Source organism: Kogia breviceps, chromosome 2 (genome assembly GCF_026419965.1).
Source record: "Kogia breviceps isolate mKogBre1 chromosome 2, mKogBre1 haplotype 1, whole genome shotgun sequence".
Taxonomy (NCBI): domain Eukaryota; kingdom Metazoa; phylum Chordata; class Mammalia; order Artiodactyla; family Physeteridae; genus Kogia; species Kogia breviceps.
In genome coordinates, this window is record NC_081311.1 from 83,239,337 (window position 1) to 83,263,496 (window position 24,160).

At 46.4% G+C, this 24,160-nt stretch overlaps 2 protein-coding genes across 12 annotated transcripts; one reads left to right on the top strand and one right to left on the bottom strand.

The window, feature by feature from the left end:
- Positions 1-93: 93 nt before the first annotated feature.
- SPRTN (SprT-like N-terminal domain) lies at positions 94-19,719 on the bottom strand. 11 transcript variants are annotated; one of them, XM_067025730.1, is made up of 12 exons: positions 19,150-19,719; positions 18,732-19,018; positions 17,621-17,720; positions 13,411-13,539; positions 8,764-9,028; positions 5,624-7,520; positions 4,922-5,516; positions 4,286-4,402; positions 4,014-4,118; positions 3,639-3,752; positions 1,524-1,716; positions 94-473 (listed from the first exon to the last, which is right to left on the bottom strand). In XM_067025730.1, exons 2-6 carry the CDS (start codon positions 18,950-18,952, stop codon positions 6,775-6,777), a joined length of 1,461 nt encoding a protein of 486 aa, XP_066881831.1. In that variant the 5' UTR covers positions 18,953-19,018; positions 19,150-19,719; the 3' UTR covers positions 94-473; positions 1,524-1,716; positions 3,639-3,752; positions 4,014-4,118; positions 4,286-4,402; positions 4,922-5,516; positions 5,624-6,774. The 11 variants fall into 11 exon arrangements, with proteins under 11 accessions (XP_066881831.1, XP_066881829.1, XP_066881827.1 ...); XM_067025728.1 differs by lacking the exon at positions 1,524-1,716; XM_067025726.1 differs by having other exon boundaries at positions 94-1,716.
- EXOC8 (exocyst complex component 8) lies at positions 19,405-24,160 on the top strand. The gene has a single exon (XM_059053319.2). It carries the CDS (start codon positions 19,562-19,564, stop codon positions 21,737-21,739), a length of 2,178 nt encoding a protein of 725 aa, XP_058909302.1. The 5' UTR covers positions 19,405-19,561; the 3' UTR covers positions 21,740-24,160.

Genomic DNA, 24,160 nt, shown 5'->3' on the forward strand with positions numbered 1-24,160 from the left:
GTAACTGCACAAAATTTGTTAAATGAAGTAGAGAAAATGATCCTCTATGAAAGTGAAACGGTATATATTCAACGTAATACACATTTTAAGTCATTTATCTATAAATATTTATTAAATACTATTAGTTTAACTTCATGCTTAAGAACTATCAAAACTCATAAACACTCAACCAGACAGGCTAAAATGGAAAGGGCTGACTGCTGGAGAAGCAGCTTGGCGGGGGGAGCGCCGCCCGGGGGGGGGGGAGGGGGCAGCCTAGAGCCACGGCCTCTTGCGGACTGTGCGCTTCGAAGCTGGTGGCAACTTTCTGGTGGCCGGTTGGGCTGCCGCCGTGTTTGCGGGAGGAGGGGACTTCTTTGGGAGGTCTCTGGGCGACGGCTGCTGGCCGCCCCCAGAAGAGGCTGGAGGAGCCACCTTCTTCGCCACCGCCGCCACCGCCGCCTGGGCCTCTGTGCGTCCGTCCTCCTTCACGGCTGCGAAGGAGAGGGGCCCGCTTAGTGAGGCGGGGGTGCAGCGGACCCCACCCAGCATGTGCACCCGTAACCAGCAAAGCTCATAACCAGGCATCGCTGTGAGACAGATTTAAAGAGCATTTTTAAAGTAACTGTTAAATTCAGAAAAGGAGTGTAAAAAGGGCTACCAGCAACATTTATGAGAGTGAATATACTTTGTTGCAGAAAGAAATGCTTCATTATGAAAACTTTTACTTCAACCGATAAACCAGTAAGCTATCAAAGGCTTGATTTAAACCGTTAGCTTAGCTTGGAACTCGAAGGGCAAATTTCGCTGTTGTCAAGGAAGGTACGGATGTCAAAGACCACTCTCGTGGAGAGGCCCAGGGCAGTTTCTGGTGAACAGGAGCTGAGAAAATCCTTTCAGGGTGGATCAGACACTTCTCTTCGAGGGCACACCCGAGCCCCACGCCGGGGGCCCTTGGGGCTCTGAAAGGCCAGCAGGAGCCCACCCTGGGGCGGGGCTCACAGGCGCTCATCGTCCTCTCGGACAAAAGTCAGCCGGACACGGTGACGTTAATGAAAGACAGAATGTTGGCAGAAAACTGCAAACCGGGGGGAGACCAGTTATTTTCACACTAGGAGCCGGGTGGCAGGAACGCCACTTGCTGTCATTCACGTCCCCATTCGCGCCCCTCTAGCTGCAGCTCGCTATTGGGGAAGACAGCAGGTTAGCACTTTTAACCCAAACAAGGATTACAGCCAAAAGCTAAAATGAGAGTCTCTATGCCAGTACTTCGCATGGACTGATGACACTTCATCCTGTATCAGACCATCAGAATCACAGTCAGAGGCAAGCAAGCAGGTTCAGCCTAAGGCCAGTCCCTCGGTCTTAGGGGCGTGCGGCCCAGCAGAGGTACACGGGCAGCCGTGACTGAGAGCAGGGGCGTGTTCCCAGATGGCCCTGCTCAGGCCCACCGCCCAGAACGTCTGGGACCCAGGGCAGAATGGGTTGGGGGGTGGGGGGCAGGCAGGTGCAGGGAGCAAGCCAGGAGAGCACAGGGACACCACCTAGGGCCACGACACACAGGACCGACGGAGAAGCCACCTCCCCGGGCGCAGGCTTTTCTCAAACTAGCCACAGCGCAGTGAGCCCCCAGATTCTAAACGGGACACTTGGAGATGCTCTAGCAGCCTTCCGATTTGACGCCGGGGCTGAAGACCCTCCAATTCCCGTCAGCTGCCGGAGCTTCTTGCAACTGTCCTAGTGAAGCAGGGAGAAAATGTGAAGTCCCGGGAGAGAGGTGAGACCCTGTCTACAAATAAGGCCTGACCCCACAGGAAGCCCCCCAAGGCGTTCACAGCCTACACCCTGCGTGACCATCCTGGCGAAGGGCCAGAGCGCTGCCCCCAGGGCTGCCTTCCTCCAGCACTGGTCAGGCCGCTCCAGCCACAGGTGTGAAAAGCCCAGGGACCGCAAGATTTTTCCATTTCATAGTACAGGTGAAATTATTTAAGTTAACAAAGTCTGTCACAGCGCTACACACATCCAAAACTCAGAACCGTGTCAGAAGTACTTCACTGTCATCGAGCAACAGCCCTGACGGCAAATCTCCTATTTGCACCTCACAGAGCCCCCCCGACCTCATGTCCCCTTGTCCACGGTGTCCCAATCACGGGCCCCATGTGTGCCGGCACCCCCGGGCTATGCTGTGCAGCCCTTCCCAAGACCACCCGCTCCCCGCTGGGCAGCCCGCTTGTGCTCTACATCCACCCTGCTGTCACCCATGTCCCGTCAGCAAGTCACGGCTAACTGTCTAACAACGTAGGAACTGGGGACATCATAGGAACTAAAACTAAGAACTACGCTTCTACGTATATTATTTCATCAGCTCAAATCCATATCCCTAAGGCGCTACCAGACCTCAGTGCATGGAAACTTATCTTTACCAGCTCAGCCTTGGCTAACAGGGTCCACAGCACCTAATCTGTGTGTATGGAGGTGGGGGGGAACTGCTAGAGCTTAGGTTAAATGAAATGGACAGAGGCCCCTCTTCTTGGGGGAAGGTACGAGAGCGGAGTGGGGCAGGAAGAAACCTGTCAGGATTAAAATCGAGCCCTAAAACCAGCTCAGTCACTGACTTTTTACAAACTCTGCTGAGATTATTTTAGTAGCACACTTTTAATCAACTCTAAAAAGCTGGCCTAAGGTGCTTCCAGAATTCTCAATGAGGCGGCGCCCATGATGGGGCCTCAATCAAATCTTATCATGTGACATTTACACTGTTTCAAGTGACAATTCCTCTTGACTTCAAAAACATTCAACGCTAAAATCAATGCTTCTACAGGTCTAACCGGTGTTTTCTCCCATTCAGGGAAACCAGAAGCCAGGAGCTTATTTTTAGGACATTCACAGTACACGTGATTAAGGTGACCTGCTATCCAAGAGTGGTAACAGTAAATGAACGTCATCTATTTAAAAAGCAGGGGATGGCTTTCCTTAACCATTATGCTGCTCTTCTATAAAATTAGCTGCTTCTGGCTTTTCAAAGTCAACTTGCATTATCCCTCACCTGCGTCTCAGAGCGTATGTAAGTATAATTACGTAAATAAAAAGTTGGTAAAATGTGGAAACTGGTGGCCCTCAACAGCAAGTCAGCTCTATCCCTCTTCTTCTTTGAGGAAAAATGTTCAAAACAGAAAACAGTTGCGTCTCGTCCCACCGCCAGCTGGATGTGGGTGAGCTGCTGCTGGAATGGCAGTAACACCGTGCAGTGCTAAAGTGTCTGACAGTGACAGAAGCATTACTTCTGAGTAGAGCTAAAATCAGATTTGCAAATTCAAATTCCCTTTTAAATTCTATCCTGCGTATACATTCACAGAAGAGCAAGGCGTAACCAACCAACCACGAAGCACCACTTCTAGAACAGGAAAGCAGCACAGCCACACGGTAGAGTGGCTCCTGGAGAACAGAAGCAAGACCTTCGTGAGAAATCCCACACGTGCAAGAGCAAAGCCTGCCCACGGGGGGGACGGACGATCACTGCTGTTAAACAACACCACTATCAAGGTAGGGGCTCACTTCCTAAGCTTGAAGAAACAATTCTAGCCTTTCCACTGTGTAACTTGGCTTGAATGCAGCTGTCCTGAGAAGGGTCTCCACAGTCTCCCCCCAGATCTGCTCACCTGTGCAGATCTTACACTTCAGGTCAAAGAGGTGCAGCAAGCTGCCGACAGGGTCAAGCAGGGGTGCCGCACTCCTCTCGGGGGCCGGGCCGCCCGCACCGATTCTTGCTGATCCTAAAGCACAAGAAGGAGGTCATTTCTCTTCCACCCCCTCTCCAGGTCAGCAGTACCCATGGAAAAAACCTCTCATCACGTGACTGAGAACCACTGAAAAAAGAGAAAAAGGACTACTGAATACAAGTACTTGAGAAGCAATACAACTACACACACTTGTGTCCGCTCAGTGTCTTGCCCAGTAATTCAGGCACCTAACAACGTCTGGAATGGGATCATCTTAGTCAATTCTCGGGAGCACTGGAAATCCTAAACGCTTACATCAGAATCTGATACTGGCGGAGAAACTTCCATATCGGAATCACTTTCCGGTTTAACGGTAGGCTTCTCAGTCTCATTAGGCAATTTAGTTCTGGACTCCATCACCTGAGATGAAAAAGACAGACACACGTGAAGCCTTAGCCCTTCTTTCCCACGGGGACTCTCTCATGCCAACAGGCTATTAATTCACTCCGGGGGCGGGGGCGGGGCGGGGGGGGGGCGCTGGTGTCAGGCTTCTGGCACCCGCAGCCGCCTCTCCCGTCGGCACTCACAGGCTTTGACGATGTCTCTTTCCACATGGAAAGCTCTTCGGAGACAAGTTCTTCTGGCTTCATTCTCACAAGTTTTGCCAAAGAGATCTCTTTACGCACAACACGACGGAAGAGCCCCTGTAAACAAACATCTCTCGTTCACTCGTTCAAAACCCTCTAAGATACGAGAGAGGATGTGGAGACGGGCAGCAAGGCAAGCCCCTGCCCCGCGGTGTGACGAGGGCCCGGGGCGTCCCATCGATGCTCAGAGAACAAGGGCCCCGAGGTCAGGCAGCTCATCTCGAGAATGCCACCGCACTGACCCTGCTACAAAGACCACCTCACGGAAAACACAATCGACCGAAGAAGGTACAGCGTTAGGGACAAAGGTAGAAGAAAGCCCTTCTGCCAGGGGGTTAACAAGGTGAAATGGAAAGTCAGAGTACGTGCCCTGCTTCTAAACACAGGTAAGAGGTCAAGAGGCCGATCCAGACAGCGTGGGCCCCGGCAGGCGCGCAGGCGCGCAGGAGGCAAGAACCTCAGCAGGCGAGCACCTGGCCGCACGGGAACAGCGTGCCACTCCCCCACGGCCGCAGGGGGACCCGGTGCCCGAACCCAGGCCTGGGCGGCCCCCACTCCTGACGGTGGGACACGCACCTGCTTCCTGCGGTCCCTGAGGCTGAACACGAGGCTGCGGAACTTGCTCCTGTACCGACTGTCTGTGGCTCGGAACAAGTTAAACATCTCCTCCTCGATGTGCAGTGCAATTGTTCCGACTTCATTTTCTGTCATGATTAAGTCATCGCTGTCCTTGACTCCAGATGGAATGAAAAAAGACCCACGGGAACTGCTGCACTGACATGCCATGCGGGATCTCAGCTCCCCAACCAGGGATGGAACCCCGGTGCCCCCTGCAGCGGAAGCGCGGAGTCTTAACCACTGGGCCGCCAGGGAAGTCCCACATGTGACATTTTTCTTAAGCAGCGGGGCCACTGTGAAACCACCACCCTTTACGTGGACAACTTTCTACTTTAACAGGTAAGACACAAAGTGGAACAGCCCACCTTTTCCAGAAGATCTCCTTCAAGGAGCGTCTTATGTTTTCCCGAATTTGAGAATCTGGCTGTGACGAGGCGGGGCTCGCGGGGCCCAGGCGGCCCGGAGAGGCCTCTCCCCTGGAGAGGCCAGGGGAACCGAGGTGGTCCCGGGCTTCCTGACGGCGCCCACTGAAGCAGCGGAGCCGGGGATCTCTCTGGAAGCAGTTGTGGCAGAGACAGGTGCCAGTCTAAGATTGAACTTCTGCTACCCATAGCAACAAAGGTAGTTACTTCATGAAGTTTAAAAACAAGCTAAACTAACCTGTGGTGACCGACGAACACAGTGGTTGCTCTGGGGTGGTGGGTGTCGACTGGGAAGAGGAGCCCAGAAGGACACTTCATGGCAGCTGAAATGTTCTCTAACTGCACCTGGGTGGTGGTCACTCGGCGGGGAACCTAGCTGCACCTTATGTATGTAAAGTCATGTTGCAACGAAGTTAAGAAAAAGAAAACCTGTGAACTAAGGCCCTGAAAATATGCCAACACACTGGCGGTAGAGCCATGACACAAAGTAAGTTGATCAAACTCTCTCTGTCCCTTTGCTGGGACGTGGAAAAGAATGTTTTTTAAAAGAAATATTCTTTTTTACATACACAAATGGTATTCCTAAATGGTTTCAACTTTGGCTTAAGGTTCCTAATACTGTTTCCAGAGGATGTTCCAGGCAACTTGGTTATGTTATATATGCCAGTTACTTAGTACCGAGTTTTAACCAGTCATTTTACTAAAGTTCTGAGAAAACAGCTCAACTCTGGCCTACAGAATTACAGTGGCTATTTGTTACTAGCAATATTCAAAAAGAAATTTATTTTACTCTGCTTATGTACTTTAACCTAAAATCTGCTGCCACCTTTTAGTGAAAGAGAAATAAAAATATTTATAATATAGGAAATGTATTTTCTGTTAAAATTTTGAAGAAAAAAAGAAAAACCAAAAACCTTGAGTAGCGGAAAACAACTAGCTTGTGTTTCTGGCCAATATGTCCGATACTGTGAATATTACCAGTTCTGGGAATGAGGTTTAACATTAATAAAGGAATATTCAGTTTAACCAAACACCTGACAGGATTCCTCATCGACTATTTTAAGGAAAATATGCCAATGAAAAGATTAACAGATTTAAATACTTTTAAAAGAAAGTACAAAAGTATCTAAAAATTATACATGTATGCATCCAGAACAAACTCTGGGCTACAGTATACATATGAGTGAATTACAGCACCTTTAGACATAAAACATTTTAAACTACAATCTCATATATGTATATATATCATAGAACACTTAAATATGGGTGAACTAGGTTATAACCTGCAAATCTTAGCATTAACCAGGAATTCCTGAGCGGCTGACACTGTGCCATGAGGTAGGTAATAGGGGTGGACGTGTGAGACCCATTCATTTCCAGAGATTTTTTTCAGCTTTTGACTTGGAGGCTATCACCTGCAAGGCACCAGTCCAAGTGCTCGTTAACCTCAGAGTACAGAACTTCACTCTGACACACAGGACAGCGAACCACTTTGCTCTGACTGGATGCACTGGTGGCATTCTGCGTTGCAGCTGCAGGACGTGAGCCACACTTTGGATCGTTACCACCGCTGTGTCTTTGCTTTTTCGTGATAAAAAAGTTGTCGAAAACAGTCCTGTCTTCGAGCCTGGGTCGTTTACGTGGGAGTTTATCTTCAAGCCCACCTGCATCCTGGGGTGCAGTCACAGATGTCGATCCCACTGCTTCTAAAGGATTTCTTAGGGGTATCTCAGAAGATGTCACGCTCCTTTGAGAATTAGAAGAGACCGAGTTTGTAGTGATGTCACCAACCGTGAGGCTCTTCATCGGAGACCCACTCACACTTCTGAAAGCCTCGTGCTTGGAGCCCGATGCTCTCGAGAAGCAGCTGCTGAAAACACTCTGGTGACTGGAACTGAGAGCAGCGGAGACTAGGGAAGTTTTTCCACTTGAACCATTCTGTTCAAATGTCACCCCAGGTTTCGAATTGGGTCTTAAGGCATTTGCTGAATGGTCCTGATTTAAAAGATCCTGGGTTTTAACAGCATGTGAAGTGATACATTTCCCAGATGAAGGCGAATTGCTGGTTTCCCCTAGAACATACCCTTTCCCACTGAAAGGGATTAACAACTGTGTCTTCCCTCTGTTTGGTTTACCTGCAAAAGAAGCAAATACGATTCTTCCTTGGCTCAAAATCAATACCATGACAAACATTAAGCTAATGGATAGCTTTTGCAAATGAAGAAATACTACTTCTGTTCTGCATTAGAACTATGTTGTAATTATCTACTAATGGGAGACGGGCAATCCTCAGCAGTCAGAAAGCTGTGGTACTGAGAAAACATAAAGGACAAAAACACCCTCTCACATTTAGATAAGCAGTTCTACCATGCAAACATCAACAGCAAAGTAACTTTTACCTTGAAAATTGCTTTTTGTACGCTTAAGTGTCATTCCAGAAAGGAAAAATCTGCTACCACATTATCTTCCCAACTCACAAAATTGAGGACATAATCTCTCCACATAAATTCTTCTATAGCTTCTCAACTTACTAATAAACACTTCAGGTTTGAGAAATATAGTGTATGTCTGTGAGTCCTTATCACATCAAATCCACAACTTCCCAAGGGAAGAAGCATTAACTTTAGTAGCCTTGTTACCCCTTCAAAAGGCAGTTACTCTAGGGGCTTCCCTGGTGGTCCAGTGGTTAAGACTTCCCCTTCCAATGCAAGGGGTGCAGGTTCGATCCCTGGTCAGGGAGCTGAGATCTCACATACCTCCAGGCCAAAAAACCAAAACATAAAACAGAAACAATATTGTAACAAAGTCAATAAAGACTTTAAAAAAAAAGGTGGGATTATAGAGCTAAAAAAAATTTAAAAAAACAAGGCAGTAACTCTGAACTGCACAGGAAAGGGATAAATCTTGAAGATGAAGTACTAGCGTAATACATGTCATACCCTTTTCCATTCTCCCAATGAAAATACATACATCAACAGAAGTCACTTTGATAGACTCCAACTGATAGGAAGGGGTGTAGCTAGGACTTACATTCCGGGCATTGTTATTTGAATTACTGTTTTCATTTTGACAATCCTTTTGCCTTCTGTTTCTATCCTAATGACCCAGTGAGTCAGGATAGAGAAAGGGACTTTACCCTCAAATTTTAGCAGTGGAAACTACTTCTACTTTTACTCACATCTATATAAAACAGAGGACATTTCTCTACCACCATTTCATGGACAATGGGATTTTTTTTTTCCCTTCAGTCCACACTTGAAAACGTCTACACTAGAAACAATCCTTCAGCTTATCTAATGCCAGTTCTCTCATGGACAGTACTGTCTTTGCGTTATAGCCATGGCTGTGGAAAAGTTGGAAGAATGTAAGCAGAGTTACCTTTATTCTGTGCTGATACTGGCTGCTCTCCTAGTGTTGTCTTTCTTTTGCCTTTTTGTGAGTAGCTCTCTGGTTCCTTGATTTTTATGTAGGTGCCTCCACAGGTTTTCTGGTGTTCAGCCCACCAGTAGTCATGAGCAGAGGGTGCCCTGTTGGTGGCGCGTTTCACGTAGCCGTAATACGGCTTCTTGTGCTGGCACGGCCCGTTGCAGCGCCACCAGTGTCGCCGGTACTGATCCACCTCGTCGTGGAAAGTATGGTACACCTGGGCCAAGACCAAGTTGTCAGCATTAAGTAGGCAGGTTAACAAGTGTAAGAAAATATATAAGCACAAAATGGGTTAAAGACCTTAATGTAAGGCCAGACACTATCAAACTCTTAGAGGAAAACATAGGCAGAACACTCTATGACATCAATCACAGCAAGGTCCTTTTTGACCCATCTCCTAGAGAAATGGAAATAAAAACAAAAATAAACAAATGGGATCTAATGAAACTTAAAAGCTTTTGCACAGCAAAGGACACCATAAACAAGACCAAAAGACAACCCTCAGAATGGGAGAAAATATTTGCAAATGAAGCAACTGACAAAGGATTAATATCCAAAATTTATAAGCAACTCATGCAGCTCAATGACAAAAAAACAAACAACCCAATCCAAAGATGGGCAGAAGAACTAAATAGACATTTCTCCAAAGAAGATATACAGATTGCCAACAAACACATGAAAGAATGCTCAACATCATTAATCATTAGAGAAATGCAAATCAAAACTACAATGAGATATCATCTCACACCGGTCAGACTGACCATCATCAAAAACGCTAGAAACAATAAATGCTGGAGAGGGTGTGGAAAAAAGGGAACACTCTTGCACTGTTGGTGGGAATGTAAATTGATACAGCCTCTATGGAGAACAGTATGGAGGTTCCTTAAAAAAGTACAAATAGAACTACCATATGACCCAGCAATCCCACTACTGGGCATATACCCTGAGAAAACCATAATTCAGAAAGACTCATGTACCAAAATGTTCATTGCAGCTCTATTTACAATAGCCAGGACATGGAAGCAACCTAAGTGTCCATCAACAGATGAATGGATAAAGAAGATGTGGCACATATATACAATGGAATATTACTCAGCCATAAAAAGAAATGAAACTGAGTTATTTGTAATGAGGTGGATAACCTGGAATCTGTCATACAGAGTGAAGTAAGTCAGAAGGATAAAAACAAATACCGTATGCTAACACATATATATGGAATCTAAAAAAAAAAAAAAAAAAATTTCATGAAGAGCCTAGGGGTAGGATAGGAATAAAACACAGACCTACTAGAGCATGGACTTGAGGATATGGGGAGGGGGAAGCGTAAGCTGTGACGACGTGAGAGAGTGGCAGGGACATATACACACTACCAAATGTAAATTAGATAGCTAGTGGGAAGCTGCAGCATAGCACAGGGAGATCACCTCTGTGCTTTGTGACCACCTAGAGGGGTGGGATAGGGAGGGTAGAAGGGAGGGTGACAAAAGAGGGAAGAGTTATGGGAACATATGTATAACTGATTCACTTTGTTGTAAAGGAGAAACTAACACACTATTGTAAAACAGTTATACTCAAATAAAGATGTTAAAAAAAAATAAAATAAAATAGGTGAAATTCTAAAAAAAAAAAAAATATATAAGCAATATATAAGCAGCCCCCTGCCCCCCTTTTTAACTTTCCAGTTTCCCAGAGCTTTCTGAAGTTGTGTTTTGGGAAAGACAGTAACGATATTTAGCTTCTCTTCAAAAGTTCATTTTAATGGGAAACAGCAGCATTTAATTTAATGCTTCGTAAACTGTGTAAAGATAGAAAAAGGTGAGACGAGAAGGCAAAAAAATTAAAAATAAAAAAGCTTCTGGGCTTCCCTGGTGGCGCAGTGGTTGAGAGTCCGCCTGCCGATGCAGGGGACGCGGGTTCGCGCCCCTGTCCGGGAAGATCCCACGTGCCGCGGAGCCGCTGGGCCCGTGAGCCACGGCCGCTGCGCCTGCGCGTCCGGAGCCTGTGCTCCGCAACGGGAGAGGCCACAACAGTGAGAGGCCCGCGTACCTCAAAAAAAAAAAAAAAGCTTCTATAAATGCCAGAAGTTTTAGAAACCCTATTTCTAAACGATGAAAAACTAGGATAAAGACAAGATTTTATATAACGCTGTAATAAATAAGAATTGTTCCCACTGCCAAGTTGAAATCTTCCCCTGTTAAGTAACCAAAGGGTCCTGAGGACTGTTTCCTGTAAATGCTGGACCCAAACACAAGCACCAGGCCTCCTGCAGCGTCTGTCAAACCCACCCGCACATGCACCCGCCCAGCTCCACCCATTTCTTCATCATAAGCCTTTGGGCTATCATTTTATCTGATTATAGGTGAAAAGCTCTCCAGGACTGGAATGTTCTCAGCCTGTACCCCTAGTGGCTATTACCCGCCTGGCACAGGGAAGGTGCTCAGTGTTTGCTGAGTGAAAAGCTTCATTGAGTCAAATAAAATTCTCTGTAAATGTGCTTTTCAGTCCTTAAACAGGAACTGTTTGTTTCACCCTCTAGATGAAATCTTACTTAGAATCTAAGCAGGAGACAGAAAGGACGGTTAACCTTCCACCCTGTAGTACTGAGGATGGCAGGGCACCATTTTAAAACTGATACTCCCGAATGGCTCTGAGCGCCTTTTCCTTCTGTCCTCAGTGAAACAAACTCTATTATTTGGCAAGCACGCAAACAGCGCAAATTACAGTAGGTGCAGAAGAGACTGGAGGACACAGGGTCTGGGAGCAATGAGGTTTGTAGGACTCTGCCTGCTCTCTCATGTTGACAACACCCCACCTAACAATTCAGCGGCAAAGACAGGGAATTAACTGGATCTGTTTGGCTTAATTCCTATAGCCTGGGGATGTCACTTTTTAACAATGTAGTCACTAAAATAAAATTGTTTTCAATGTGGATGCCCTGTGGAGTCTGCTATAACATGATGTAACCCACGAAAGCAAGGGGTGTCCACCTGATAAAAACTCCTAGATGGGGGCTTCCCTGGTGGCGCACTGGTTGAGGGCCCACCTGCCAATGCAGGGGACACAATGCAGGGGACGTGACCTGGTCCGGGAAGATCCCACATGCCACGGAGAGGCTGGGCCTGTGAGCCATGGCCACTGAGCCTGCGTGTCCGGAGCCTGTGCTCCGCAACGGGAGAGGCCACAGCAGTGAGAGGCCTGCGTACCGCAAAAAAACAAAAAACAAAACAAAACAAAAACAACTCCTAGATGAAAACACACAGACATCCAAGATAGAGGGCATATCCTCTTCCAACTGAACAACAGGAAGTAGACTAGGATTTTGCTTAAAGTGTAAATTATAATGAAGAAACTATAAGTCTTTTACACTAGCAACTCCGTAATTCTTTTGCTAATCTGGATTTTATGTGATTGTGTTAATGCAGCCACTTCCCTGATGTTGAAGGAACTCTGTCCGGTAATTAAATGAGCTCTCTAGAAAATTAAACTGACGGCTAGAAAATAATACACGGAGGGTGAGTGCTTCTCGCTTTCCATCACACTGGCCTTTACTGCCTTTTAAAGGAAGGAAATATCTAAACACACCAAGGCATTTAATCTTTGTAGGAATTAATATTTCTGTTTGGGTCCGTTCAATTCAATATTTGCTAAGCGCCTGTAGAGGCGCTACATTACACATCTTATGCAGAGGTATGTAAAGATAGGCAAGAGCCACCCCGTAAGATGTATGAAAGCAGAATAAAATAGTGTAAAAGGTTAAATATCTGCTGAGGAGGTTCCGAGGAGGGAGAAGTTGTATCTCACTGTAAAGATATGGAGATCATTTTGACAGAACATAGGAGAAGTGGCATATTTTAGGAAGAGGGTATATGAGGACAGGCACGGAGGTGCAAAGTCCAGTTAGAAACGTTAAGACATAAGCAGGGGGGATGCAGAAGGTAAGAAAAAGAGCAAGATTCTCTGAAAAAATGAATCAGTAATAACAAAAACCACCAATATTTAATGAGTGCTCAAACTGCGCTACAATGTTTTGCACGTACTTCCTCTAAGCCTCACAGCAGTCAACAGGTAGGTGCTGTCATTACCCTCGCTTTCACGTGAGTAAACTGAAGCACAGAAGATATCAGTGGGTCCCACAGTGAATCAGTGGCACCACCGTCTGGACGCAAGCAACCTGACTCATCCTGCTTTTTTGACCCCAGGCTCTGCCACCTCCTACAATATCATGCAGAAATACGGATCAAAGACTTCTGATGAAGGGAATGACATATGAAATGGTAGCAGAATATGGGACAGACTGGAGGAGGAGACGACAACCAGGCAACAAAACTAGGAGCGAACTGTAGTAGTCCAGAAGAGAGGTACGCAGGCCTGCAGTGGCCCTGTGCGACATGCTGCCCTAGTTGTGGCTGCAGGCTTCAGGGTATCGCTGGTGTGGCTGCCCTTCGCCTACGTGGTTCTCGACAAGCCAGGCAGCTTCTCTGCACCTCTTGCTTGCTGTGGAAAATCCTCAAACATAGTATTCGTTTCTACCCAGTTCTCTATTTTCAGCAAGTACTGAATAAATTACTGAATATCATAAATGTGTGTGGCTTTACATACCGTTATATTGGCTCCCGTCAGGCGATTGATGCGACGCATATGTTTACAAAACTCTGGACCGTGCCCTTCCCGATCTTTATCGTTATTCGTGACAAATAAATAGGCATGTATCATTTCATGCAAGAGGGTCTGAAACAGAAAACAGTCAAATTAATTTGTTATGGTGCTTTTGAAAATAAAAATGCATTTTCTTACTCTACCTGGGGTCTTAACCTTCTTTGGATCACAGGCTCCATTCAGATACTGAACAAAGTCACGAACGATCTTTCTACAAAACTTACATAAGCATGCATTCACAAAACGTTGCCTCTATAATATCCAAAGCTCTGTAGGTCCCAGGCTAAGAACTCCCTGTTCCAAGAAAGCCTTTTTAATTATTAATCAAAATCCAGTAGAAAAGACTGACAAATTCAACTACACGAAAATTTAAAAATTCTGTATGGGGGAAAAAATTTTTTAAGTAAAGCTAAAAAAGAAACTCAGAAAAATATATGTGCAACCATCTCACAGCCTATTAATTCCTAAAATATACAGAACTCCTAAAAGTCCACAGGGAAATGACCAACAATACAATTTTAAAACAGACAAATGTCACGGACAGGTCAGAGAAAAGGAAACATAAATGATCCATAAACATATGAAAAACGTTCAACGTCATTTATAAAAACAGAAATGCAAATTAATACATTAGTATACCACTTCTTATCAAGATTGGTAAAACTCCTTAAGTTTGACACCATTAGTAAAGCTAAGGGAAAATAAGCACTCCCATGTATCACTGGTAGGAGTGCAAAATGGTACAAAAATTCTCCTTTCCCTGGGGAAGAGAATTCGATAACATCTAACAAAATTACAAATCCATTTATCGTTGAACTCAGCAATACCCAGACTAAAATGAAAGGCCGTGCATATGACGTATTTTCTCCGTGGCACTGCTTACAAAAGCAAGAGTAAGAACAGTGTTTAGCAATTGGGGCCCTGTTGAAAGAAGAGCCACATAATGGAATTCCAAGCAGCCATAAAAAAGAAAAAAAATTTCTCTATGAAATGATTTGGAGGAGGCTACAGACTGTATCATTTTAATGAAAAAAGGCAAAGTACAGAGCATATACACAGAATTTTGTATAAGAAGTATGCTATGTGGTGGGGATGGGATAAGAGTGGATATAAATATTGGCAAAACAGAACAACGATAGAAAAAAGAAACTAATAACAGTATCCTTTAGTAGGCAGAGAGTTCAGAATAGAGGCATGGGGGAGATCAAGATTTCTTTGTGTACAGCTTTCTATAGTTTTGGGATTCTGAATCATGTAAAAATTTAAAACAAACAGTAAAACCTGCTCATTCCACACCAAGGATGTAGTACTTTAGGTGCAAAGTTAACAAAAGCACTTAAGGCTGCTATTTCATACTTTATTCTAAAAAAATGCGAATACAAAAAGTGAAAATCATGAAGGTCTTCAAAAGCATACCTTTTTCATAATCCTCCATAGTTTTGTGAAAAAAAGAACTTCCATCAGAAGAACTAGACTGGCATTAATGAATTTTAGTCTTATAAAATTATGCTGAACAGCAAAATGGGAGAATCAAAACATTTTAACTTGGTCATTATGAAACCATCCCTTTAAAAATGAACAATTCTGGGTTTCCCTGGTGGCGCAGTGGTTGGGAGTCTGCCTGCCGATGCAGGGGACACGGGTTCGTGCCCGGGTCCAGGAAGATCCCACGTGCCGCGGAAAGGCTGGGCCCGTGAGCCATGGCTGCTGAGCCTGCGCATCCGGAGCCTGTGCTCGGCAACGGGAGAGGCCACAGCAGTGAGAGGCCCGCGTACCACAAAAGAAAAAAAAAAAAAAGAAAACAAATAAAATGATCAATTCTATCTTTTCAAGAAAATGTCACTCCATTGAGCCTTAGAGACAAAGACCATTCTACATTTCAGACGTCTCTCAACGTTCTAAAATAATGATACCTATTCTCAGAAAGGAGAAACTACTTGGGTTCCTGATTTGGGGGCCAATTTAAACACATCATGGAAACGGGGCATGGCATTATACTGAACACTTCTATTTTTATATGTCTCCTATTTCCCACATTTAGGCTCTACACAACATGGTCCCAAAACACCTCTATTTCCCACCACTGTTCTGTATCTGGCCAAAACCAACTACTTCTGGTCCTAAACATGCCATAAGTTTAGTGGCCTCGCTTTTGTTCACAGCACTCCCATTCCTTCTGCCAAGGCAGCCTCCTTATGTGTACATGTGAGAATCCAATCTGTCCTGTCAGGCTCCCCCCCATGTTTTAGTTTGCAGTAGTAACAGTTCTAAGGGGACAGGACAAGAGCTTTAGGGCCAGGGAAACCAGAGCCTAAACCAAGGATCTGGTATTCATTCTCCACGCGACCTGGATAAGTTACAGCTTGCTCCTCACCCTTAAAATGGAGATAATCCTAATCCTGCAGGGCTGTGGTAGAGGCAAACACTAGAATAACTAGGTTAGTCTGGCACACAGTAGGCGTGGTGATGTTACTAGTAATAAAATCCACACCTCTGAAGCTTTTCTTGACCTCCTCAACCAGTTTAAATCTTTTCCTTTTCTGAATCCTACTGATTATAATTTAGGCAGCTACTTTCAATATGGGCCGGACTCCCCTATTCTTCCTCTGTCCACCTTCCTGATCTGATGTTAGAACTTTCTGCCAACAGCAAATGCTCACTTGAACCATTAGCACCTATTTCCCATTTTCTTCTTGCCCATTACCTTAAAAAGAAAAAAAACTGTTCACGTGTTAATTTAATCATTTATGCAACAAATATTCATTAAGCAGTTTTCAGTTAGGGCTGTTCCAATTAGGGCTCCTGGTAAGGTTGATATGGTTAATCATATTGTTCAACTTTTTAAAAATTTTTACTATTTTTTTTCTGCTTATTCATTGAATTACCAACGGAGTTGTGTTAACATCTGCAACTATGACTGTGGATTGATTATTTATCTTTCTGTTTCTGCTAATTGATGCTTCACGTCGTATAAAGCTATGTTATTATTTCTAGGGTCATTATGTGTTTTTACTTAATAGATTATTCTATCATTATAAAATGTCTCCCTTTTTTCTCGTAAAACTCCCTCCCTTAAAATCTTTAAACTAATACTAATAAAGCCATAACAGCTTTCTGTTGTCTAGTATTTGGATGATACGCTTTTTCTCATTCTTTTGTATGTTACATGTGTGTCTTTATTTTAAGGATGTCTCTGTTAATCTAGGATGTAGTTTCATGTTTTCAATGGGAGTGTTTAGTCCATGTATATTTAACATAATAACTGCTGTTTTTATGTCCACCTTTCTCTTTATTTGATCTGGGCTTTGTTCCTTTATTCCTTTCTTTCTTGTTGAGTTATTTCTGTTGTACCATTTTACATTTAGTGGCTATTTACCTTTTTAAAACTATGGTAAAAAAAAAAGTAACAAAATTTACCACCTTAACCATTTAAAGTGTATGGTTCAGTAGTGCTAAGAACATTCACATTGTTGTGAAACCCATTACCTTTTATTACCCTTAAAAACATATTTCCAAGCATGTTTTAACTTATTTCCCATCCAACCTCTACCACCTATGCCCCCTAGTGCATACGTTGCAAGTGATATAATTGGGGCAAGACCACTCACACTGGCTGTTATCTTGGGGATCTTCAGGCAACTATTCGACTCAACTAAACATACTCTGACAGCTTCCACAGCTCCGTTTTGCTAGCAGGAGTGACCACTAGCTCTAGATACGCAGTGTGCCCTCATGCTGCTTTGTTCTGCCAGCTCAGCTACACGTGTGGGAGGACACCATGGCGGCTGAACAGAGGAGAATCAAAATTTGTGTGTCTCAATACAAAGATCTGGATCCTAAGTTCTTCTCTGCTTCTAAACCAACCACTTTGCCTCTCTGAACCTTGATTATCTCATTTATAAAAATGAGAACAACACACCCTGAACATAAACAGGATTACCGTAAAGATCAAATTGGGTGACGTACCTGAAAGCCTCTACCTTCGAAACGTGGTAAGAATACAACGTAATCACTATTATTTTCCCCACAATAAAAGTTCGCAGTGAGGGAAAACGGGTTTTCTTCACGTGCACAAGTTAATTTACAGCAGTCTAAACCAGTAACAAGCGTTTCTAAATTACTAAGCTAAGTATCAGGTTCACGCAAAGAATACCTCCACCAGATCCTTTCTTGGTCTCAGCTTTAGGAGAGGTTCACTGAGGCGGATGGAACACATTCCTCCCCTGCCTTCGTAGCTGCATATCCCAGCGCACCTGGAAAACAACCACCACAAAACTGTCGCTTAGCAAAGATACGCGAATGGGAAGCGGACGGGAAACGGCCACCGCTGGCTCCTTCTCGCACGGTCCAGACTGAGCGGGCTCTGGGGCGGGGGCGGGGCCTCTCTCGACAGCGCATGCGCAGCCGCTCCGGCGGGACGGTCCCTGCCTTTCGCGTCAGTTCGGGAGGCACGCGAGCAGCAGGGACTCGCCGAACCCCAGCCGGGCCGTAAGAGCTCGAAGAAGGCCGTCCCATTTGCCGCTCCCTGCCTCCTCCCTACACGCCACCGTCGGTCAGTCGTCGGTGGCGGTGACGGCCAGGTCTCCAGCAGCCTGTGTCCAGAAGTATCGAGGAAACCCACATACGCAGCAGCATGGCACTAGAAACACACTTCGTGTCGTACCTTCATCTCTTACTTCAGGGCGCTTCGCCTCCATCCAAGAGCAAGCGCGGTGGCCTCGAACCGCACTGTCAACTTCTCAACTCCGTTCGTATGCAGGAGCAGGTTACCTGGAGCCGGCATTTCCCAGACTCGGAGTGCCGGAAAGGCCTGCTCTGAGACGCACCCCGCTCCCCCCCAAAAAAAGATGATCCCCTGGACCCAGAAGTAGGGAAACGCCAGCCCTTTCCCCACCCTGACTCGCGAGCTCGCGCGCGGCCCAGCGGCGGTACCAGCCGAGCCCGGCAGGGACTGCACGCGTCCCGGGGAAGAAAGAAAGCCGCAGCCCCGGCCTCCTTTCTCAGGAGCAGGTTCCGGCTGCTTCTCCCGCCTGGGTCCTAAAGCGCTCCCGTAAGCCCCATCAGAAAAAGGTCAGCTCATCGTGCTAACGCCAAGGAACGTCCCCTTACAAGCCAAACCGCCGCGGGGTGGGCCACAGGGCTCCCTTGACTCTGTCTGGGAGGGACAGAGAAAGGCAGGGAAAGGACACAGGGCCTGCCCCCAACTCCAGAGCCCGAGCGGAGGCCGCCGGCGCCCCCCGCCCCCCGCGCGGCTCGGGACTCACAGTGTCATTCGCATGCTCCACTTCACCTCGACCGCCTCCAGACTGCCCCAGAAGAAACGGTCGTTGAACTGCACAAACAGGGCCTGCAAATCGGGGGTGGGGTCCACCAGCTCCCAGGACGCGTCCACCAGAGACAGGGGCTCCTGGGCCGGTGCGCTCTCCGAGACCTGCAAGTTCCACTCCTCCTGAAGCCGCAGCGCCAAAACCAGGTCCTCATCCATGGCTGCCGGGGTCCAGGCCGGGGGACTCCACGTCCCGGAGCCTCGGACGGCCGGGTCGAGCTCCTCCTAGGAGATTCCAGCCCGCGGGTCAGCCCGCCGCTCTCGCGAGACTTAGTCAAACTAGCTCGAGAACGAGAACGGAACTTGTCCCAGACGCCGAAGTCAAGCTTCTGGGGCTCAAAAAAAAAAGAACTCACCGTGACAGCAGCTCCCAGTGGGCTCAAAACTTGGGTTCCCAGGACTTGAGCCGGAGGCAGGTTTCAGAAACTGGTTACCGCGTTCACGGTTCCCGAGTAACATCAAACACCAACGTCACGCTCGATCCTGACGCAGTACCTACGTCTCTCTGCCGCACCCTCCACCCGCTTCCGCAATAGCTTCTCCGGCGCATGCGCCCTAGACCGCTGGCGCTGCTGCGCAGGAGCACCCCTTGCGCCCGGCCTCTTGCGCAGGCGCAGTGCCTGAAGTTCATACCGGAGCGCAGGCGTACTCGTCTCTCTTCCAGCCTGCTTCCGCAGCTCTGGAGTTGGGCCCGGCTTGGGTGGGCCACGACAGCGGCGGCACCGGCGACGGCGATAGTGACAGGGACTGCGTGAGTCCCGGACGGAAATGGCGATGGCGATGTCAGACAGTGGGGCGAGCCGCCTGCGGCGGCAGCTGGAGTCGGGCGGCTTCGAGGCGCGGCTGTACGTGAAGCAGCTCTCGCAGCAGTCGGACGGAGACCGAGACCTGCAGGAGCACCGGCAGCGCATCCAGGCGCTGGCGGAGGAGACGGCGCAGAACCTGAAGCGCAACGTCTACCAGAACTACCGGCAGTTCATAGAGACGGCCCGCGAGATCTCCTACTTGGAGAGCGAGATGTATCAGCTCAGCCACCTGCTGACCGAGCAGAAGAGCAGCCTGGAGAGCATCCCGCTTACCCTGCTGCCGGCTACCGCCGCCGCGGGGGCCGCCGCCGCCTCCGGAGGGGAGGAGGGGGGAGGCGGCGCGGGGGGACGCGACCACCTCCGGGGCCAGGGTGGCTTTTTCCCCAGCCCCGGGGGCGCCTCCCGCGACAGTTCCGGGCCAGGCGAGGAAGGAAAGCAGCGCACTCTCACCACCCTGCTTGAGAAGGTGGAAGGCTGCAGGCACCTGCTGGAGACGCCGGGACAGTACCTGGTGTACAACGGGGACCTGGTGGAATACGAGGCGGACCACATGGCCCAGCTGCAGCGGGTGCATGGCTTTCTCATGAACGACTGTTTGCTGGTGGCCACCTGGCTGCCACAGCGGCGGGGGATGTATCGCTACAAAGCCCTCTATCCCTTGGATGGTTTGGCCGTGGTCAATGTCAAGGACAACCCGCCCATGAAGGACATGTTCAAGCTGCTCATGTTTCCCGAGAGCCGTATTTTTCAAGCGGAAAACGCAAAAATCAAACGAGAGTGGCTGGAAGTGCTGGAGGAAACCAAGAGGGCCCTCAGTGAAAAAAGACGCAGGGGGCAGGAGGAGGCAGCTGCCCCTCGAGGGCCACCCCAGGTGACTTCCAAGGCTAGCAACCCTTTTGAGGACGAAGACGACGGCGAACCAGCTGTTCCCGAGGCAGAAGAAGAGAAGGTGGACCTCTCAGTGGAATGGATCCAGGAATTGCCTGAAGACCTGGATGTCTGTATTGCCCAGAGGGACTTTGAAGGGGCCGTCGACCTGCTGGATAAATTGAACCGTTACCTGGAAGATAAGCCCAGCCCACCTCCTGTAAAAGAACTAAGGGCCAGAGTGGATGAGCGTGTCCGCCAGCTCACTGAGGTGCTAGTGTTTGAACTCTCCCCGGATCGGTCCCTGAGAGGTGGTCCCAAGGCTACCCGCCGGGCGGTTTCTCAGCTAATCCGGCTTGGCCAGTGCACGAAGGCTTGTGAGCTGTTTTTGAGAAACAGGGCAGCAGCTGTGCATACCGCAATACGCCAGCTTCGCATTGAAGGTGCCACTTTACTCTACATTCATAAGCTCTGCCACGTCTTCTTTACCAGCCTTCTGGAGACCGCCAGGGAATTTGAGACGGACTTTGCGGGCACCGACAGCGGCTGCTACTCTGCCTTTGTGGTCTGGGCGAGGTCAGCCATGGGCATGTTTGTGGATGCTTTTAGCAAGCAGGTGTTTGATAGTAAGGAGAGCCTTTCCACAGCAGCTGAGTGTGTAAAAGTGGCAAAGGAGCACTGTCAGCAACTGGGTGACATCGGACTAGACCTCACCTTCATCATCCATGCCCTCCTGGTGAAAGACATCCAGGTGGCCTTGCACAGTTACAAAGAAATCATCATTGAAGCCACTAAGCATCGCAACTCCGAGGAGATGTGGAGGAGGATGAACTTGATGACTCCAGAGGCCCTGGGGAAACTCAAAGAGGAGATGAAGAGCTGTGGAGTGGGGAACTTCGAGCAGTACACGGGGGATGACTGCTGGGTGAACCTGAGTTACACGGTGGTTGCTTTCACCAAACAGACCATGGGCTTCTTGGAAGAGGCACTGAAGCTGTATTTCCCGGAGCTGCACATGGTGCTTTTGGAGAGCCTGGTGGAAATCATTTTGGTTGCTGTTCAGCACGTGGATTACAGTCTCCGGTGTGAGCAAGATCCAGAGAAGAAGGCTTTTATCAGACAGAATGCATCCTTTCTGTATGAAACGGTCCTCCCCGTGGTGGAGAAAAGGTTTGAGGAGGGTGTGGGGAAACCCGCCAAGCAACTCCAGGACCTCAGAAATGCATCGAGACTGATCCGTGTGAATCCCGAAAGTACAACGTCAGTGGTCTGATGCCTGGACCTGTTTATGTGTATGCGTGTATATTGCTTATGGATTATTTATATTAAGTTGCAGTAGCATATTCTTTATAGTCTCAAACGTGTCTTAAAAATAAAAGATACCCGCTCGGATAAAAGTGCAAAATCAAAAGGAGGAAGGAAAAAAATGTTAAATTAAGGCCATATGACAAATACATTGGAATTATTAAAATATATAATATGCTTTCCTTTTAAATTATGTAGCTCTCTAATGCATATATCATCACACTATAGCATTTCACCTTATCCTTTGACTCACGACACACTTTCTCACAGTGCAGATTATGCAGCGCCGATAAACAATTTCTGTAAATACAGAGTTTAAGTATGTTGTGAATGTCTCCCCGTTCACAAAAATGTTAGGTTTCTTAAAGGGTACTGTGCCATATAAAACACCCTGCGCCCTATCCTTCCACACCTTAAAATGTGTTTGAACAATTTGGGGGAAAGAAAGGAGTTGAGGAAATTTTTTTAGGGTTTTAGGGTAAACTTTGGTCAAAAGAATTCCTTCATGAAGGTAGCTAGTGTGTGGACTTGAGTACTCCAGTCCTTACAGAGCACAAGAGGAAAAGCTGTCATAAGCACAGTTCCAACGTAATTTAAATGGTTCATCATTTTTAGCTGCTAATTAACAGCTTGATAACACTTGATTTGGGAGCATTTACTTAAAATCTTAACAATCATCAAATTTTTTTTTACATATTTCTGAGTTGTCTGAAGTTCCCTTTTATCATATTAAAAAAAATAAAAAACAAAACACATTGAAGAACCTGACAGCGCTTTTGGTGTGGGTTACACATAGTGGCTCAGACTTCATGCAAGTGGGAGAAAAGTTTTCAGATTTCAGGGTCTGGGTGGGTGGGAAATGAGGGAAAATCCTATGTAGACCCCACGGTGTTCTTAAGTATGAGTGCTTTGTGCAGAGATTTGTTGTTGTTTTTTCGTGGCTATGTGGATAGCTTTTCAAGGCTAAGGGTGTTTTTTCGTCTCACAGAAAAGTGAGACAGGGTGCCCAAAGGAAGGAGGGGAAAACCCTTTGGTGACTCCTAAAATGCTCCAGGCTGCATTTTTCTTGTTTTGTTTTTAAATTTTATTTGTTTTTCAAACTGAATATAATGCTTACTTCAGATTGTTTAGTAAACAAAAATAACAATTTGAGCTTCCCGAGGTTTCTAAACTTGCATCCATTGTATATTATCTGGCCTTCCTCATACTTGGAGAGAAACTGCTAAGACCCATTTTTCCCCTAACTTCTAGTTGTGATTCTTGTCCCTAAGTGTCATTACTGATGCCGATGACTTCAAAAGTCGTTTCTTTTATCTGAAGGAAAATAGTGGTATTAAGACTGTGGGAATTATGTAAAATCTAAAATAGCTTCTAATAGCAGGTTAGGGTTGTAAAGCTCCTTGACTTAATTACGACGAACCTCTTATTTTATATTTAGCTATGCATATCTAAAAGGTTGAAAATTATCAAAGTTAAAGATTTTCTTTGACATTTTTCCCACGTAACTTTAGCATTTGCTAGATAATAACCGACTGGAAACTTGCATTTGATAAAAATTTTATGATTATTTTGTGCCACTTATAGTTTCCAAAATTATATTGTATGAAACATGTATTGTGTCAATATTTGCTGCTGGGTCCATGAAATGATACTTCTGAAATCAAAACTTCTCTTACTGCATGAAGTGTTAAAAACCTCTGCATATGCTCTCAGATGCTACTTAAGTGGTAGCCTTTTCACAGAACTGTCTGCTTTTTAAAACTGGAAGTACAGAATTTTTTTCTGTTAAAAGTTGTGTGTTCCTTAATCAAAGTTGTAGCTGGAGGAATTAGGCTGTTGGTGAATCAGTTCGTGTGGGAAGTTGATTAAAGACCATCGATGTTGCAACGTGCCTTTGTGCCAGGACAGAGCAATTCCGCTGCATTTCCTCCAAGTGGGGTCAGAGCTCTTCTCTCTAGTTCTCGTTCAGTTAGACACCAAAAGAAGGTCTGAAAATGGAATGCGGTTAGGGATTGCCCAAAAATATAGTACATACAGTATTATACCACTTAAGTGTTGATTGCCTTGTCTCAGTTGCTTCGAAGATAACACTGTCACTTGAGCTTGAAATCAGACTTGATTGAATTAATTAGTATTGAAGAAAGACGCCCTGTAGAATTCTGTTTTGGATTCAAGCCTCATTTCACTTAAGTGCTGAAAACTCACTTATTTTTGTTTAAAACACTACCTATCATCATCAGCACTTGTACTTTGCAACTTGCTTTCCTGGGATTGGGAATTCGGGACTTGACGTGTATAAAATCAGTATGTGTACATTTTGCTTATTGGTATGCTGTGATCTGAGGGAATCTGAAATGTTTTACCAAAATAAAGCTGAAAATTTTTCTTA

Bases quoted from the DNA above. Each gene is read 5' to 3' on its own strand.
- SPRTN (XM_067025728.1), bottom strand. From the start codon at position 18,952: ATGGATGAGGACCTGGTTTTGGCGCTGCGGCTTCAGGAGGAGTGGAAC. The intron at 17,721-18,731 runs GTGAGTCCCGAG...GTTGTTTTCCAG, and splicing joins TGGAGCATGCGAATGACACT to GTGCGCTGGGATATGCAGCT. The intron at 13,540-17,620 runs GTATTCTTTGCG...TTTCTGTTTCAG, and splicing joins CAAGAAAGGATCTGGTGGAG to ACCCTCTTGCATGAAATGAT.
- EXOC8 (XM_059053319.2), top strand. From the start codon at position 19,562: ATGGCGATGGCGATGTCAGACAGTGGGGCGAGCCGCCTGCGGCGGCAG.